Genomic DNA, 17,422 nt, shown 5'->3' on the forward strand with positions numbered 1-17,422 from the left:
CTCTCTAGATGATTATATTTTTTTAGATATCAAAATTTATTTTTCAAGTTTAAGATCGCTCTTTAATTTCCCATGAAAGTCTGTGTTTGCAATAATTCTTGGATTTAATTAAACCTCCCCTCCATCAAAAATCATATTAGCCCAACAACTCGAGTTGCATTCTTCTTTTCTGAAAATCCTGAATTCAGTGACAACGGTATCAATTAATCACATTTAAATAAAGATAATGAAATTTATACATTAGTGTGTGGGTACAGGGGCGTCGTTTAGGGGTGGCAAGGGGGGGCAGTTGACCCTCCCCCAATAATTTGGAGAAAAAATATTATGCATATCATGCCCTTTGACTATCCAGATATGGATTCCTCTTGCCCCCCCCCAATGAAAATGCTGGAGATTCACCCCTGTGTGGGTACCAATGGCATAAAATGAGTTAATTACCATGGCCCGTATTAGCATAATGTTATCGTCCCTACAGAAACCTTGCTATTGTCCACATATCACTTCCTTGCATATAGCTAGCATTAGTACATCAGCCTCTGTGTGTAAATGACATAAAGCAAGTTACATCAAGATTGTTGGATGCCATTCGATTGCACACATAGAGCTCGTTACCATGTCCCATTTTAGCTTGTTGCTAGTGGCCTATCAGAAGCCTTGCTACTGCCCCGTCATTCACTGTTATGTCATTTACTACTCCCAATGCTTTACACCACCCCCCGCAGAAAAAAATAATCATAAATCTTCTGAACTTTTGGGTACGACTTGTTAAAAGTGCAAAGTAAACTTTCCTAGTTTTTATTCAATGATTTTTTTTTACCTCATAATCATCGCAAGGAAATTGATCTTATAAAAATAAATTTCATTTTTACCTTATAGTGATAAAATAGCCCTTTGATTAAAATTTATAATTAAAAAATAGGAATTCAAATCTGGCCCGATTTTTTAGAAATCGGAGTAAAATTTCCTGCAGCCTCATTTTGTAAATTTCTAAAACTTGTAAACTTATTTATAAAACCTGACTAAATGTATTAACGACAAATTTTAATAGAAAATTCTTATCCACAAATATTTTTATCTAGGCTACACATTCCATTAATTTGTTTATATTCTATTATTTGTTTAGTTGTACCAAAGTATATGCATCTAAATTTGGCCAAAAATGCATTCAGCACAATAGAAGAGTTATCATTCAAAGCCATTCTTGACCGACTTGACAGTTCACTTTTGCAGCAAGGATACGTTGATTTGGATCCCGTATACGATGCAGGTAATAAAGTATATTTTATCACTTTCTATATATTATCTAGCATAATTAGTTTAACGTAATTTTACTTCTAAGTTCCACTTCTTAATATTGTGCATTATTTTGTATGAATTCATTTGAGGTTTTTCTCTACGAAAGCAATTCGTGAAGTCATACGAAGTCAATAGTCATTTGACATTTGCTCAAATTAATATTTAATCGATACTTAGGTATTGATTTATTTTTATATAAATTGGAAATATTGATTTATATTTCTAACCCAGGGTTTGTAGAATAAATACAGCAAATGATGGAAACAATGGCTGCTTCCTACACGTTCATCATCCAGCTATCTTGGCGAGTACCACCCCTCATTAGCTAATTCAAAATATCAAACACGCAGACACGGGATACATATCTATCACGAACAGTAGGAGGTAGTGTTGGGCGATATTTGATATCGATATTGATATATCGATATATCGGACCAAATATCTATATCGAGTATCGCAATGTATTATCAAAATCGATATATTTTAGGGGTCTCTAACCCCCTATATTCCTCGCGGAAAATCCACCACATAAAAATTCTGCAAATTTTCAGCATACATCTTCGAGATTCTTTACAGGTTTGAATTCTTTCATCTATAATTACCCTGGCATCTTTTTCGCGAGAATTCACTTCTGGCTCCTAAGTCAGATACGTGTGAATTATTACCAACTGATAATGAAAAGTTCACAGCAAGTGATTTTATAATGAAAAGTTCGGATTTCGAATGTTATCAAAGCTGAACTAGCATATATATATATATATATATATATATATATATATATATATATATATATATATATATATATATATATATATATATATATATATATATATATATATATATATATATATATATATATATATATATATATATATATATATATATATATATATATATATATATATATATATATATATATATATATATATATATATAAATATATATATATATATATATATATATATATATATATATATATATATATATATATATATATATATATATATATATATATATATATATATATATATATATATATATATATATATATATATATATAGTCTAAGTTTTAGACTTTTACAGTGAGAGAAGGAGGTCGTACCCAAACTCTTGTTTGTGGTGATTTTTGTTCGTTTCAAGCTCGATTTGTATATTCAACTTAAATTTCACTCCTTTTAAGATTTATTTATTAATTTACATTAATATCTATTGCATGTTTGTTTGCGTTGACTGTTTATTTAATTTCTGTTCGTTGTAAGTTTCTGTTGTACTTCAATAGGAAAATATTTTTTTCGTCTTAAGCTTGATTTTCATTTTCAATCTAAGCATTACTCGCTTTAAGATCTATTTATTCATTTATATTATTACTTATTGTATGATTTTGCTATGATTGTCTATATAATTTCTGTTCGTTTTGGGTTTCATTTATTCTTTAATAGTAATTTCTGGTCGTTTTGAGTTTGAATTTTAAAAGTTATTTGTATCTGCTGAGCTAAAGTTTAAAATGGCCTTTACTTTTCTTTGTAAAACATATTTTTGGAAAGTTTTTTTAATTAATTTTTCTTCGTTTTTGATTGCAAAAAAATTTCAAGTTTTTAAAAATTCTTTATTTCAAAATCAAACTTAAAAAAAAATCAAATATTCATCAGAGCATCAAAACTGATATCAAAGTAACAATATCAAAGTGAAAAAATGGGTTTGAGTCAACCTCGGAGTTTTTATTATCTGATGTTTTTACTTAGCAAAAATTGCTATCTTAAAATTTGTATCGGATTGTGGCGGTGAATTTAAGATATTTGTGGCTATAAAAGAAAATTATTGCGGTGACAGAAAAATACTGGGCTTAATTGTGGTCATAAATATTGACCACGTCAAATCTAATATCGTACCTTGAAGCTGTGAACTTACACCTTATAAGTTCTCCGATAGCGCCGCTTATAGCACTAAAGGTCGTGCCAATAGGGCCTACGCCACCCTCAGTTAATGAGAGAAAATGAAATGTGTAGCCATATAAATGTGACCTCTTCTCTTCGAGCTATCTGGAGATCAGATTCCTCTGGGAGCGCTACCTTGGAGACATGCGAACTAATTAGCTATCATTAGGCTAGATACGGACAAATAAAATGAAATAAACACAGGTAAAAAGCAATAGATTTATTGAGACTTACATATTTAGGTGAACAGCAGTAGGTCCCTTCAAGTGACACAACAGTGACTGAGATACAACAATGAGAGAATTGCAAAGCTTGAACATCGAAAAAGTTCTATCTAAATGGCCCTGAATCTGTTTTACGAATCAACGTCGAAAAATTCTGTCTTAATGATCCTGACTCTGCTTTACGAATCCTTCCAAATCTGATTTACCAATGCTCCAAAAAGCACGTTTACCCCACTATCAAACATAGTTTTTTTGTCCTGCGCTGTGAGGACTGGCTCACAATTGGCTCAGGTGGCCCAAGGATGCGAACCCTTCGTCCAATAATCTGTCTTAATTATTTCTGATGATTCAAACGTTCACACGGCTCTTATAGTTTAAACGTCTTTAGAAATATTGTGCGTTGCATCTTTTTTATTACTAATTATCTAAGCGAACTTGGAACCGACTAGTGTCGTTGTTTGACTAAATTTAGAATGAAATTTTTCTTTTTGCTGATTAAGAATTTAGACTCTTTGAGGCGGTATTTGAACTCAATTAGGGAACGTTTTAATTTTTGTCAGAATCATCTTTAGAAGGAAGGAATCTCTGTATTTTGAACACATCGCATTTCGCTCACGGTGCATATTACCCTACCCATTATTTAATGACGTCCCGTCATTATGACCTGCTTGCCTTTGGGCTTTTACAATGTTCGCATTTTATTAACTATTTCTTCTACATAATTATTTTATATTTATGTTATGGCTTAATCAGGAGTGCTAAAAATTTTCTCTATTATTTTTCTTATTTTATTCTACATCCCTATCTGAAATTCGTTTACCGGACTAAGATTATTCATGGTTCTAGGCTAGCTACTATACTAAAACAAATTTTTTTTTCTACATCTAACACTGGTTATTTTTACATTTCCAACAAGGTTGGGGCTATTCTACCTTTACATAAGATTTTTTTTTTGAATTTACATTTTACAAGACTTTTTTTTTATTTTGCTGTCTATATGGCACACTACTTTCTATCTACGCTACATTAAATCAATAGATCGATTATGCTGCACATAACTCTATCTGGACATTTAACACTAAATACAAGAACGACTTAAAACACACAACATTGGGTTTACCATGTTCACTGGTAACCTTAGAACATTTTCACTGGGGATGTTTTGCTACGCAACGTTAATGATAGTATATTGGAATTTTTTGAGTTATCAAAGTTATTAAGAAGTAACATATATAAATTCACATCTATTTCATCACCATTCGAGTCCTTAACGTACTCAATCCTTCTGTTGTAAATTATTGTCCTTCACTCTTTTTGTCTTGGCAAAATTTTTAAAGCACTTACGTTATGGTTTCTTCATGGGACAGTTCAAGCACGATTGTGTTCACACGCTAAGCTTTCTCTAATTGTCAACTGGGAAATGAAGCTTCCAATTACAGGTGTGGGAATATGCTATCAGAGTTCATTCTCACCTGCTTTTTGACAGTTCATAGGGTGCCTTATCATTAAGGGGTCGAACACTGGGGGTGCGTTTATTTTTTTCTCAGCATATCATTTTTGGGATATTTTGAAGCACATAGAGAATGTGTTCTCGTATAAAATTGTTCATTCGTGCATTTAGGGATCACAGTTCTCTTATAAAATTGTTAGTTCATGGCTTGAGTCTATTAACCATTTGCGGTGATTCCTAGGTTAATCACGGGGGAATTGAAGTTTGGATTTGGAACATGTTGACATCAAACTATGGTGACTCCTTCAACATATTGTCTTTAACTTGTGGGAGGGGCATATTGTCACTGAGGGGTTGGTCACTGGGGTTAATTTTGGTTTCCAGGTCCATTTTTCAGAAATTATCTCGTAACATTTATGGGGTAACAGAGATATGAACTTTCCACACAGAGGGGATAGGATGGATTTCGAGAGATAGTCAAAAGGGATTCGACGCGTAAGTCTGTGACACATTAATAGTTTTTGGGGTCATCAAATATCATAACTATACGGTCATATGGTATATGGGTTCATAATGATTATCAAAGGCGATATTTATGTACTTATGTCTTGTACTGATCGATGGGGTTCTCAGAATTTATGTGATATAGTTCGATAGTGCACTGGATACTGAGATTCAAATATAATGTTACCTGATACGTAATATGGTTCATGGTCGAGGGAACAACGATCATAGGTAACTGTTGTTTTCGTAGACGTAGCTGGGATGAAAATTGCCCGGAGTCTATGGTGAGTGCTCTTTGTTGGTTGAGGTATGATGAAAATATACGCTACTAGGTTGTATCTGCACTGGACTACGCATTGTAATAATCGATTTCCAATATGTCGATCCACTTCCTGTAATAAAAATAACGAGGCAGAATCACACGTTCTTTAAAGTAAATACTCATAGTACAAATAAGTTACAAATCGATTGGGTACATTATAGGGTGGCGATTACCCCACAAGATAATATAAAAAGATACACTGATATTACTATATAACGTTGGTTATAATAAAACGACATAATTCTCATTGGGAAATCTAAAACAGAGATGTCTTCAAATTTGTTTTGAGATAGGAAACAACGATAAAGGGATTATTTAATCCTTCAATACTTATCAAATAAACATAATTTACTCTACATTATTAAGTTTGAGGTCTAATTTTACAACATATTTCATGCCTGCATTGTTCACGCACGTCCGTGCTGTTTAAGAAACGCATATTGGAGCGTCGTAACCGCACGGTTTTATGTAAACGACACTACAATGAGGGAACAAGACATAGCAAGGACGAGTGGAGACCTTTATACCCACTCGTTTTTTAATGTCTTCCCTTTTTCTTGGTTTAGACGTTCTCATGGGGTTCCGGGTTTAACCTCTGCATTTCAGCCGTTTCCCCGTGTTCTTCTCTTGGTTTTCGCCTTCTTAGTCTCAGGATTTTTCCGTAATTACAAGTCAATATGGTTCTTATGGTTAGGGAAGTCGCGAATACGAACATACGGCCAGTAGCATGTTCCACCAGAAACTGGTCGATTCTTTGAGTTCATTCGTGTTTCTTTCTAGTCTTGTTACTTGTTGAAACAAGGTCTCGAAGGGTTTGGGGTCCAATTTCATAAAGATCTTCCTTGCGTCATGGCTAGCTAGCAATGAATTTTTATGCTTGAATATTACTCCATGTTTTACAATATCTTGGGCCACTGCGTGAACAACAAGGATTATGATGATATTCTTAAGCCTCGTCTTATTTTTTGTTTCTAGAATTAATTTGTCATTAATTTTACCAGTTTTTCGCTAAATTTGTTTTTTTTCTACTTTGTTATTATTATATTTTTTCAACAGCACTGTAAATTTTAACTTAGGTTATTTTTTTATTATATAATCATTTGTGGCATTGGCCAAAGAAGACTGGGCTGTACGCGTGAAACAGAATAAATATATTAGGATTAGATAGGCTGGGAAAGTAAAGCTAGTACCTCCGAGCTTTATTCTGGTCGTGATATACCTCTATGACTTGTTTAGGTATAACTTTAAAGCGTAGCTAGTAATCGTTATACATTTTAATTTTACATTATATTTCTCGAGTAAGAAACACATGAATAAGCAAGCGTGCAGCACATAATTACACTGGTATCCTATTTTATGTGTAGGCCTAAAATAATTATAATTTGCATTAAGGCAAAATATTTCATTTGTATCGGGCAAATTTCTTCCACAGTTATAGGTAGGTCCCTACTAATAGGTAGTTTTGAGTTTAGAGTCTTCTGTAATAATTTTCTGGTTATTATTTTTAAAGTTGTCTCTTTTTTTTGGTAAGTTTTCATACGTTTCAGAAATAATTTACTACAAAGGGATTTGAAATTTGTCTTTACATTAATTAGGGATGTTTCCGTCTGTCAGGTTTTTCAACAGTTCTTCCTGACTGTGTCGTGATTTTCTCCTCTGTTTATTGCGGTTTTTTCTTTTTCGGTTCTGCCTGCGAAATAAGATCAAACTTTTTGTATTGTTTTTTCAAAAATTCTTGCCCTTTTAATTTCGTTTGTTTCGCGTGTGCGGCTGCTGAAGTCGGTCTTGATTTCCCTATTTCTTTAACTACTATATGGTCTGATTTGCTGTCAGATTCTTCGGAACTAGTTCCCGACGAATCCGGATTAGAACTTTTAGAGGTGGCACTTTTTGAGATATCACCTGCCCTTCCTTCATAAATTTCTACTCCTCTGGAAGTAGAAGGTTTATTCTCTAAGTCCTCACCTTGAGTTTTCAACTCGGGAGATTTGAAAGATTCTTGAGAGCTTTGGGAGGAGTCAATAGTTTTTGCGGAGTTCCTCCACTGTTTGAAGGCCATGTCTTCAGGGGGAAGGGGCATTTTTTGCACTAGGATTTCCCTCCATGAAGTCCACTGTTTAGGCTTGACCTTGGACACAATTATATCATGATATGGTCCTTGCTGGTTATCTTTGGGAGATTTATTCTCGGGCAATGTACTTTGACTCGTTTTTATGGGGAAATTTATTAAATCCATAGCTTCTCGCAGGTTTGTTTTAGTTAAATCTTTGGGAGGAGTTTTCATTACAGTAATACCGGGGGTTTCTACAGCTCTGTTTAACTCCTCCTGTAAAGACAGGGGCCTTTTTATTGGTGCTACAGGGGAAACCATATTGTCTGGAAATCTTTCGGGGGGACATGAGGTTACAATTCTATAGGGGAAAAATTGAGTTCTTGGAGATATTGCTTATTCCAATTTTCTTGCACTCTCTGATGATGAGCTTTTTGAGCCTTTTGGCGTTTTTATTCTTACTGGTATTAGGGATTTTTTCTTTGGAATAACTAGATTTTTAATAGCTAAAAATTCTTCAAAGTTTTCCTAATCGCTCTCATTCTCGAAATAGTCTTGCTTTAAATTAAAGTGTTTTAGCTCTGCCAATCTTGATCTAGGGGGCTCATTTTCTGCATCTGACGAATCAGTAGAGGAGGGATGTGATACCCATCTCTCTGGAAATTTGGCTCTTTTTATTCTGCTAACATGAGCCTTGTAAGTTCTTCCACTACCAGGGTTTTCCATTTTAAAAGTATAATCGTTATCGTACTTTTTGACTATTCTGTACGGTCCAGAATATTTGTTGGAAAGTTTTTTGCCTTCCGTTTTTGCTTCGTTCTTTAGGTAGACGCAGTCTCCTACGCTGTCACCATTTTTTCTATATTAAGAAAACTCATTAAGTCTTTTGTTACTTTTGAAACAAAATTGCTCCCGTTGTCACTCAAAGTTTATTAGGAATGCCAAATTTTAAAAATAATTTTGCTAACGCCTTACTTGTGGCGTAAGCACCTTGGTTTTTCAATGCTTTTGCAAAAGTAAATCCTGAAAAATGGTCTATAACTGAAAGAATACAAGTATGGCCTCTGCTGGAAACAGGCAAGCCACCGCTCGTCCCGTATACGTCAAATGAGATAATATCGAAGGGGTACTTTTCTACCGGGACTCTTCCCATTGGAGGGTTAAGATAAGCCTGGGGGATTTTCCCTACGTTACATGCTTCGCATGTACTTACAAATTCTTTAAGTATTGTCACTGTCGACGGCACGTAAATATATTGTTTTAATCTATGGAAAGTTTTCACTACTCCTAAATGCCCACATATATCTGAATGAAAACATTCAAATGCAGGTGCTATTAAGTTTTGTGGTAATACAGGTATTATTGAAGTTTGGTTTCTATTTGTCTCAGCCGTCACGATTCTACGTAGTATTTTTTCATCGAGATCATAGTAAAAATTATCTATTTCTTTTCTAAGAGTTTTGAATTTATCCGGTAACGCATCGTCATTCACAAAATAATTAATAAGCGCCGAACACATTTCGTCCTTTTTTTGTTTTCTTTTTATATTTTCTACAGACAAGGGACAACAGTTAACCTTATTTTCCTTTACTGTGTCTTTGACTTTGTTTTTCTTACATTTATGTTTGCTCTTAGCATTGATAGCGTTGACTTCATTTTCCTCAGTTTCCGACGGAATATTTTCTGGGTATCTACTCAAAAAGTCACAAGCTGCGTTTTGTTTACCTTTTAAATGTTCAAATTCGTAATCTAGGTCTTGGATTTTCATAATTCATCTAGGTAGAATGCCCGTGGGGTTTTTAAATGTGCGAAGGTACTGCAAGCTTTTATGGTCTGATCGTAGCATAAATTTTCTACCGAACAAATAGTGTCTGAATTTGTCCAAGTGGTGGATTATGGATAATAATTCTAAGTTTGTGGCGGAAGAATCACTTTCACCTTTTTATAAAGTTCTGATCGAATAGAATATAACTTTTTCTATTTTTTTTTATTAGACGGTCCTTGTAAAGGATCAGGGTTTCCTATGGGAACTATTTGCAAGAGAATAGCACCAATGCCTTTCGAACTAGCATCGGTTGTGACCACAAATTTTCCGTTTTCGGAATCAGGAAGTGATAATATTGGTTCAGAAGTGAGCGCCTTTTTGAGAAGGTCTAGGGAAGTTTGAGCTTCCTGGGACCAGGTAACATTTTGGGAGTTCCCTTTAGGTTATTCCGTGAGGGGTTTCGCAATTTGGGCGTAATTACGTACAAATTTTCTAAAGTATCCAGTAAGACCTAAAATTCCCCTTAAGTCTTTCATGGTTCTAGGGGGTTTGAGGTTTTCAACACATTTTATTTTATCAGGGTCTGGGGACATCTCTCCTTGTGTCACTACTACCCCTAAAAATTCAATTTTAGGTTGAAATAAATATACTTTCTCAGGCCGACATTTTAAATTTCCGTGTATGAACTTCTCGAAGACCTTAGCTAATGTTGCTAAGTGTTGTTCAGTGTTTTCTCCCACACATATGACAGCATCAACAAAATTAATTATATTCTTTAATCCTCTTAACAGGTGTAATAGAGGTCTACATAGCGCGCATGAACTTGTTTTAAGTCCAAAAGGTACCCTTAGGTATTCATATGAACCACATTCAGATTTTGAAAATTCAGTTTTGTGGACATCTTTTTTGGCTATTTTCACTTGGTGGTAGCCTTGGGTAAGCTCCAAAGAAGTAAAAATTTTGTTTTTGCTTGAAATAGAGTCAAGAATTTCATCTATTCTTGGTAAAGGAAATTTATCGCGAACTACTTGTTTGTTGAGGGCTCTGTAGTCTACTACAAGCCTAAGGTCACCATTCTTCGTCGGTACTAAGATTACTGGTACACTATACGGACTTATACTTGGGCGTATAATTTCATTTTTTTCTAATTCGTGAATTTTATTTTCTAACTATTCTTTGTGCTTATATGGCACACGATATGGCAGTTTTGTTACGGGATTACCAGTCGTTACAAATTATTGTTCATAAAAATGTATCATCCCGAAGTCAACTTAAGATGCAGAGAATAAATACTTAAAATTCCAAAATAATTAGCATAAGTTGTTATCAAGTTCCTTGTCCTTAATATGATCCATATTAAATTTGTTTAAAAATTGCGATTTAGTTAGAGGGTACTTGTCACTTGAGGTTTTAATATCGTTGACTAGATTTCTTTTAGAATTTTCTCATGTTTTTAAATCATTATGTGATAAAACTTGAATTTGAACTAAACACGTCTCCTTTTTTATTGTGATTGTGTCATTTTCGTGGTTAATAGATACCCAAATAAAATCTTCTCCTTTGTCGTAAGATATAATCTGTTCCTCACATAGCAGATTTTCAGGAATTTCGTTTGATGGGGTCGCAAACCATATTTCGGATTTGCTAACCACTGGTTCAATCATCTGTGATATTTGAATTTTTTGCATCGTTTTGGGAGGGATTTTTGTTTTCTTTATTACGAATCCGTAATATTTCTCTTTATTTTCCTTGTTTATTAGATTCATAGTGGTGCTATTTTGCGCCATTGCGGCATCTTGCGGCGTCACGTTGGGTTTTACTATGTTCTTCATTAATTCCGCTATTTTCTTGATTTCGTTCGACCTGTACTGTCGCATATCTCCTATTTTTATTTTTGCGGATTCAATACTTTTATTATTTAAATTTACTTCATCTCTGCAATGTCTTTCAGAATAATTGGACAAGTTTCTGATTATTACTTTTCCTCTTTGCGAGACATGAGGTTCAAAAGATTGCGAAATTATACCGTCAGAAATTTTGTTTACTGTTGCGTTGTCTTCGTAACCTCTGTTACGATTTCTTAAGGTAGAAATTTTTTCCCCTGCCTTAGCCGGGTATACAAGCCTGTTGTTTGCTATGTCTAATAGTACTCTATTAGACTTTAAAAAATTTCCACCTATAATTGCTTCAAACGGAAAGTTATCGCATCTTATAAAATTTGTTGAAAATGTCCCATTGTCCCTTTTTACGTTTAGGCAAATTGAACCTCTTGCATCCAATTTATGCCCTGTCACACTGGTTAAATTTGGATTATTAGGGTTCCTCTTTTGCCTAATATGCCGAGGCAACATATTAAATACGCATGAGCTTATGATATTGACTGTAGCTCCGCTGTCAACTAAGGTTTTAAAGTAAATGTTTTCTACACAAAAATCATTAAATATAGGCAACCTATTATTATTATCACTACAAGATGGCACTACCATTGTTTTGGACCTATTAAATATTCTGGGCACCCTCTGGGTCCAATTTATATTTCTGAGGGGCCTGAAACGTTTCCCTGAGGATTTATTTCATGCCTTGGTGCCTGTTATAGATATTCAGGCATATGAGGTTCCGTAGGCATATCTAATTGATTTACATCTGTCTGCCTTCGCCATATATTATTATGGTAACTTGGATGTCTTGTGTCAGTGCCGCTTACTGGCACTGACTGCCAATGCCGTTGGCTTGCAAAATTTTCATATCCCGTCGGCAAGTTTTCGTGATTTCTATATAGCATTCTCGCATTATATTGGCTTTGACGATTATTTGGGTTTTCAAATCGGTAATTAGTTTGTCTATTGGGGGGAGGGGTATAAAAATTTGGTTTGTACGCGTTGTAAGGTACTGATTGGTGCAATCTCCCCTGGCTATAGCCTAACGCATCACCGGTGCAAAAATTTGTTATTCTGAACAAATGGTTGCCATAATTTTGCGTACTACCGTCAGCAATTTTTGGTATGCGATTGGGTACATAACGGCACTCTCTCGCGATATGTCCAGGTCTATTACAAATATAGCACCTTATTATTGTAGGGTTATTTTCGTAATTAGATTGTTTGACAGGCTGAAAACGTACTGTTCTCTGCCAAGCGGGTTCTTGCGTTTTATTTCTTTGTGGCACTGGGGGGTTATCCCTTGAAACGAAATTGGGAGACGCCTGATCGCCCTTGAAGATTGGGTTCGCGTTTGAATCACCTAGGCTATTTATTTTTGCCTTACTGTGATTTGCGACCATCTTATCGACTTCGATCAGTGGCTCTACCTCCTGAACTGCGAGATCCAACGTCTGAATATTTTTGGATATTACCACTATATAGTTTTGGGGGTAGCCCTTGAAAAAGGTATTTAGTATGACTTTTTCATACAGTTGCCCAGAACCACTTCCGTATTTTGCCTCTACCGAAATGTGTATATTATCAAGATATTCTCTTATATTTTGTGAATAGTCAAAGCTCACAGTTCCGTGTTTTAATTTATTTATGGAACTGGTTTCGATAAATCTATCTTTAAATGCTTTTAATAATATGTCCACCGTATTTATTGGCAAGTTGGCGTCATTGCCTATGGTATGTTCAATCTGTTTTAGAATGGTTAAGGCCTGGCCTTTTAATCGTAATAGGAGCATGTCGACTAACACTTCTAGCTCTGTTTTTGTTAGTTGTACAAACTGGGCCAATTGGATATTAAATTCGTCAATATCTGATTGACCATTATATTCCGGGATAGATTTTGCTATTTCTATATTTTTCGCGACTAACTTCTGCACTATTAATAAGTCATTAAGGTCGTCCGCCACTTTTTTTTTGAATCAATTCAAAATAAATTTGTTTTTTCACTTAACCTATTTTGGGGGAGGCTATTATCTCCTATGAGATATCTAAAGGGTTTCCCTGTTGTAGCTTAGCGGCAATATGCCTAATCACTTTACTTATATGTCTGTATCTCTCCAATAATTAAATTTAAATTACAAAGTTTTATAGCCTAATTAGTTCGCAAGTTTTTCTCCAATTTCCGACTCGTGCCATTTGTAGCGGTGAAGGAAAGATATTTGCTATAAATGGAAATTGATGCGGTGAAAGAAAAGGACTGGGCTTAATTTTGGTCATAAATATTGACCGCGTCAAATCTAATATCGCACCTTGAAGCTGTGAACTTACACCTTATAAGTTCTCCGACAGCGCCGCTTATAGTGCTAAAGATCGTGCCAATAGGGCCTACGCCACCCTCAGTTAATGAGAGAAAATGAAATGTGTAGCCATATAAATGTGACCTCTTCTTTTCGAGCTATCTGGAGATCAGATTCCTCTGGGAGTGCTACCTTGGAGACATGCGAACTAATTAGCTATCATTAGGCTAGATACGGAGATATAAAATGAAATAAACACAGGTAAAAAGCAATGGATTTATTGAGACTTACATATTTAGGTGAACAGCAGTAGGTCACTTCAAGTGACACAACAGTGACTGAGATACAACAATGAGAGAATTGCAAAGCTTGAACATCAAAAAAATTCTATCTAAATGGTCCTGAATCTACTTTACGAATGAACGTCGAAAAATTCTGTCTAAATGATCCTGACTCTGCTTTACGAATCCTTCCAAATCTGATTTACGAATGCTCCAAAAAGCACTTTTACCCCACTATCAAACATAGTTTTTTTGTCCTGCGCTGTGAGGACTGGCTCACAATTGGCTCAGGTGGCCCAAGGATGCGAACCCTTCGTCCAATAATCTGTCTTAATTATTTCTGATTATTCGAACGTTCACACGGCTCTTATAGATTAAACTTCTTTAGAAATATTGTGCGTTGTATCTTTTTTATTACTAATTATCTTAGCGAACTTCAAACCGACTAGTGTCGTTGTTTGACTTATTCTAGAATGCAATTTCTCTTTTTGCTGATTAAGAATTTAGACTCTTTGAAGCGGTATTTGAACTCAATTAGGGGACGTTTAATTTTTGTCAGAATCATCTTTAGAAGGAAAGAATCTTTTTATTATAAATATATCGCATTTGGCTCACGGTACAGGATGGGTTTGGGGAAAAAGGGCGTGGGGCACTAGATTAAGCTTCGGTCTCTTTTGACTCTTTAAAAGTGAACTAGAACTTGTCATTTTCAAGCAAATGAGCCCACTCTGAAGTTTTTACGAGTAACCCTTCTATAAGAACCATATATATCCCCTGAGTATAACTCCTGTTCCTGGGCCCTAGGGGGTTGTGTCGATTCTAGAATTTTAATATCTGATGGTTGAACTATTTTTTACACAATGGTCACCTGAAATTTTCGTCGGATGGGTTTATCCATCCGATACACCCAACGGCATGGAGGGCGAGAGGGGTTAGTTGCCCTCGGGCCTTTTTTCACTCTGAGAAAATGAACTACAACTTTTAATTTTCATTGAAATGAACCCTCTCTGAAGTTTATACGAGCATACCTTCCATAAGAACCATATATGCCCCCAGAGCAATGCTTAAAACGCCTGTCCTGGCCCTGTGGGGGTTGTGTCGACACAGGGGTTTTTCTTATCTGACCTTTGAACTATTTTTAGCGAATGACCATACGTAAAGAGGTTTTTTTTATTTGACCTTTGAACCATTTTTAACAAAATTGCTACCTCAATTTTATCAGATGTATTCTGGGAAAAAGGGCTTGGGGGACAGTTGCCCTCTGATCACTTTTGACTCTTAAAAAGGGCACTAGAGCTCTCGATTTTCAATAGAAAGAGCCTTCTTTGAAGTTTATACGACGACCCCTTCTAAATGAAGTGCCTCTGTGAAAAAAATAAATGGAGTGTGGGAGAAGGCTTGCTGCCCTCAAATCACTTTTGACTCTTAAAAAGTAAATTACAATTTTCAATTTCCAATCAAATGAGCCCTCTTTGAAGTTTATACGAGTATCCTCTCCATACAACCATATATGCCCCCAGGGCATAGCTTACAACACCTACCCCCAGCCCCTGGGGGGCTGTGTCAACACCGGAGTTTTTTGTTATCAGAACTTTGAACTATTTTTAACAAAATGTCTATCTCAAAATTTTTATCTGATGCATTTAGGGCGTGGAGGAGGGGGGACTATTTGCCCTTCGATCTCTTTTGACTCTTAAAAAGTGAACAAGAACTTTCAATTTCCAATCAAATGAACCCTCTCCGAAGTTTATACGAGCATCCCTTCCATAAGAACTATATATGCCCCTAGAGCATTACTCATAACGCCTGCCTCCGGGCCCTGGCGGGTTCCGTCGACACAGGAATTTTTCTTATCTGACCTTTTAAGTATTTTTAGTGAAATGGCTGTTATAAAAAATTTATCGGACGGGCTTGGGAAAAAAAGTGTGTGGAGGGGGGGGGCTAGTTGCCCTCGGATATCTTTTTTCTCTTAAAAATTGAACTAGAACTTTCAATTTCCAATCAAATGAGCCCCCCTCTGAAGTTTATACGAGCATCCCTTTCACAAGAACCATATGCGCCCCCAGGACAACACTTACAACGCCTATCCCCAGGGCTCGGGGGGAGCTTTTGTTATCTAATTTTTGAACAATTTCCAAAACACTGGCTAATTCAAAATTTGTAGCGGACGGGTTTTGGGAAAAAAGAGCGTGGGGGGGGATGAGTTTAACTCTCTTGACTCTTAAAAAGTAAACTAGAACCTTCAATTTTCGATCAAATGAGCCCTCTATGAAGTTTATACGTGCAATCCTTTCATAAGAGCCATACAAGTCCTTAGAGCATAACTTAGAACGCCTTCCTTTGTGCCCTTGGGGGTTCTATTGACACCGGATTTTTCTTATCTGACCTTTGAACTATTTTTAACAAAATGTCTATCTCAAAAGTTTCATCAGACGGGTTTTGAAAAAGAAGGCGTGGGGGGGCTAGCTGCCCTCGGATCTCTTTCGACTATCAAAAAGTGATCTCGAACTTTCAATAACCAATCAAATGAGCCCTCTCTGAAGTTTTTACGAGCATCCATTTCATGCGAACAATAGATGCCCCAGGGCACAACTTACAACACCTGCCCCCGGGCCCTGGGGGGTTGTTATGACACCTGAGTTTTGTTATCTGACTTTTGAGCAATTTTTAACTTAATGGCTATCTCAAAATTTTTATTGGATGCATTTGGGGAAAAAAGGTCGTGGGGGGGGGGCTAGTTGCCCTCCAATCTCTTTTGACTCTTAAAAACTGAACTAGAACTTTCAGTTTCCAATCAAATGAGCCATCTCTGAATTTTTTACGAGCAACCCGTCAATAAGAACCCTATATTCCCCTAGGGCATAACTTACAACACTTGCCCTCGGACCCTGGGGGGCTGTGTTGACCCCTGAGTTTTTGTTATATGGTCTTTGAACTATTTTAAAAAAAGCTATCTCAAAGTTCTTATCGGGTGGGTTTGAGGAAAAAAGGATATGGAGGGGGGGGGCTAGGTGCCCTCCAATATCTATTGAATCTTAAAAAGTGAACTATAACTTTCAATTTCCAATCAAATGAGCCCTCTTTGAAGTTAATACGAGCATTCCTTCCATAAGACCAATACATGCCCCCTGGGCATAACTTACAACGCCTGCCCCCAGGCTCTGTGGGCTTGTGTCGACACCAGAATTTTTATTATCTGACCTTTGAACTATTCTTAACAAAATAGCTATCATAAAATTTTTATTGGATGTACTTGGGAAAAAAGGGTTTGAGGGGGGGGGAGCTGGTTACCCTCCATTATCTTTTGACGCTTAAGAAGTGAACTAGAACTTTCAATTTCCAATCAACTGAGCCCTCTCTGGAGTTTATACGAGCATTCCTTTCTTAAGAACCATATATACCCTCAGGGCACTTATAACCCTTAT

General features: G+C 35.8%; 1 protein-coding gene across 1 annotated transcript in view; it reads left to right on the forward strand.

Annotated features, from left to right (window-relative positions):
* Positions 1 to 17,422, forward strand: part of LOC148946934 (uncharacterized) — a 135,074-nt gene that overhangs the window by 25,929 nt on the left and 91,723 nt on the right. Inside the window, exon 3 of the mRNA XM_089096463.1 lies at positions 1,124 to 1,267. Coding sequence (XP_088952589.1) covers positions 1,124 to 1,267 — 144 coding nt within the window. The remainder of the gene's footprint in view (positions 1 to 1,123; positions 1,268 to 17,422) is intronic.

Source organism: Artemia sp. Qi Xiang Cuo, chromosome 11 (genome assembly GCF_049724085.1).
Source record: "Artemia sp. Qi Xiang Cuo chromosome 11, ASM4972408v1, whole genome shotgun sequence".
In the NCBI taxonomy this organism is placed as follows: Eukaryota; Metazoa; Arthropoda; class Branchiopoda; order Anostraca; family Artemiidae; genus Artemia; species Artemia sp. Qi Xiang Cuo.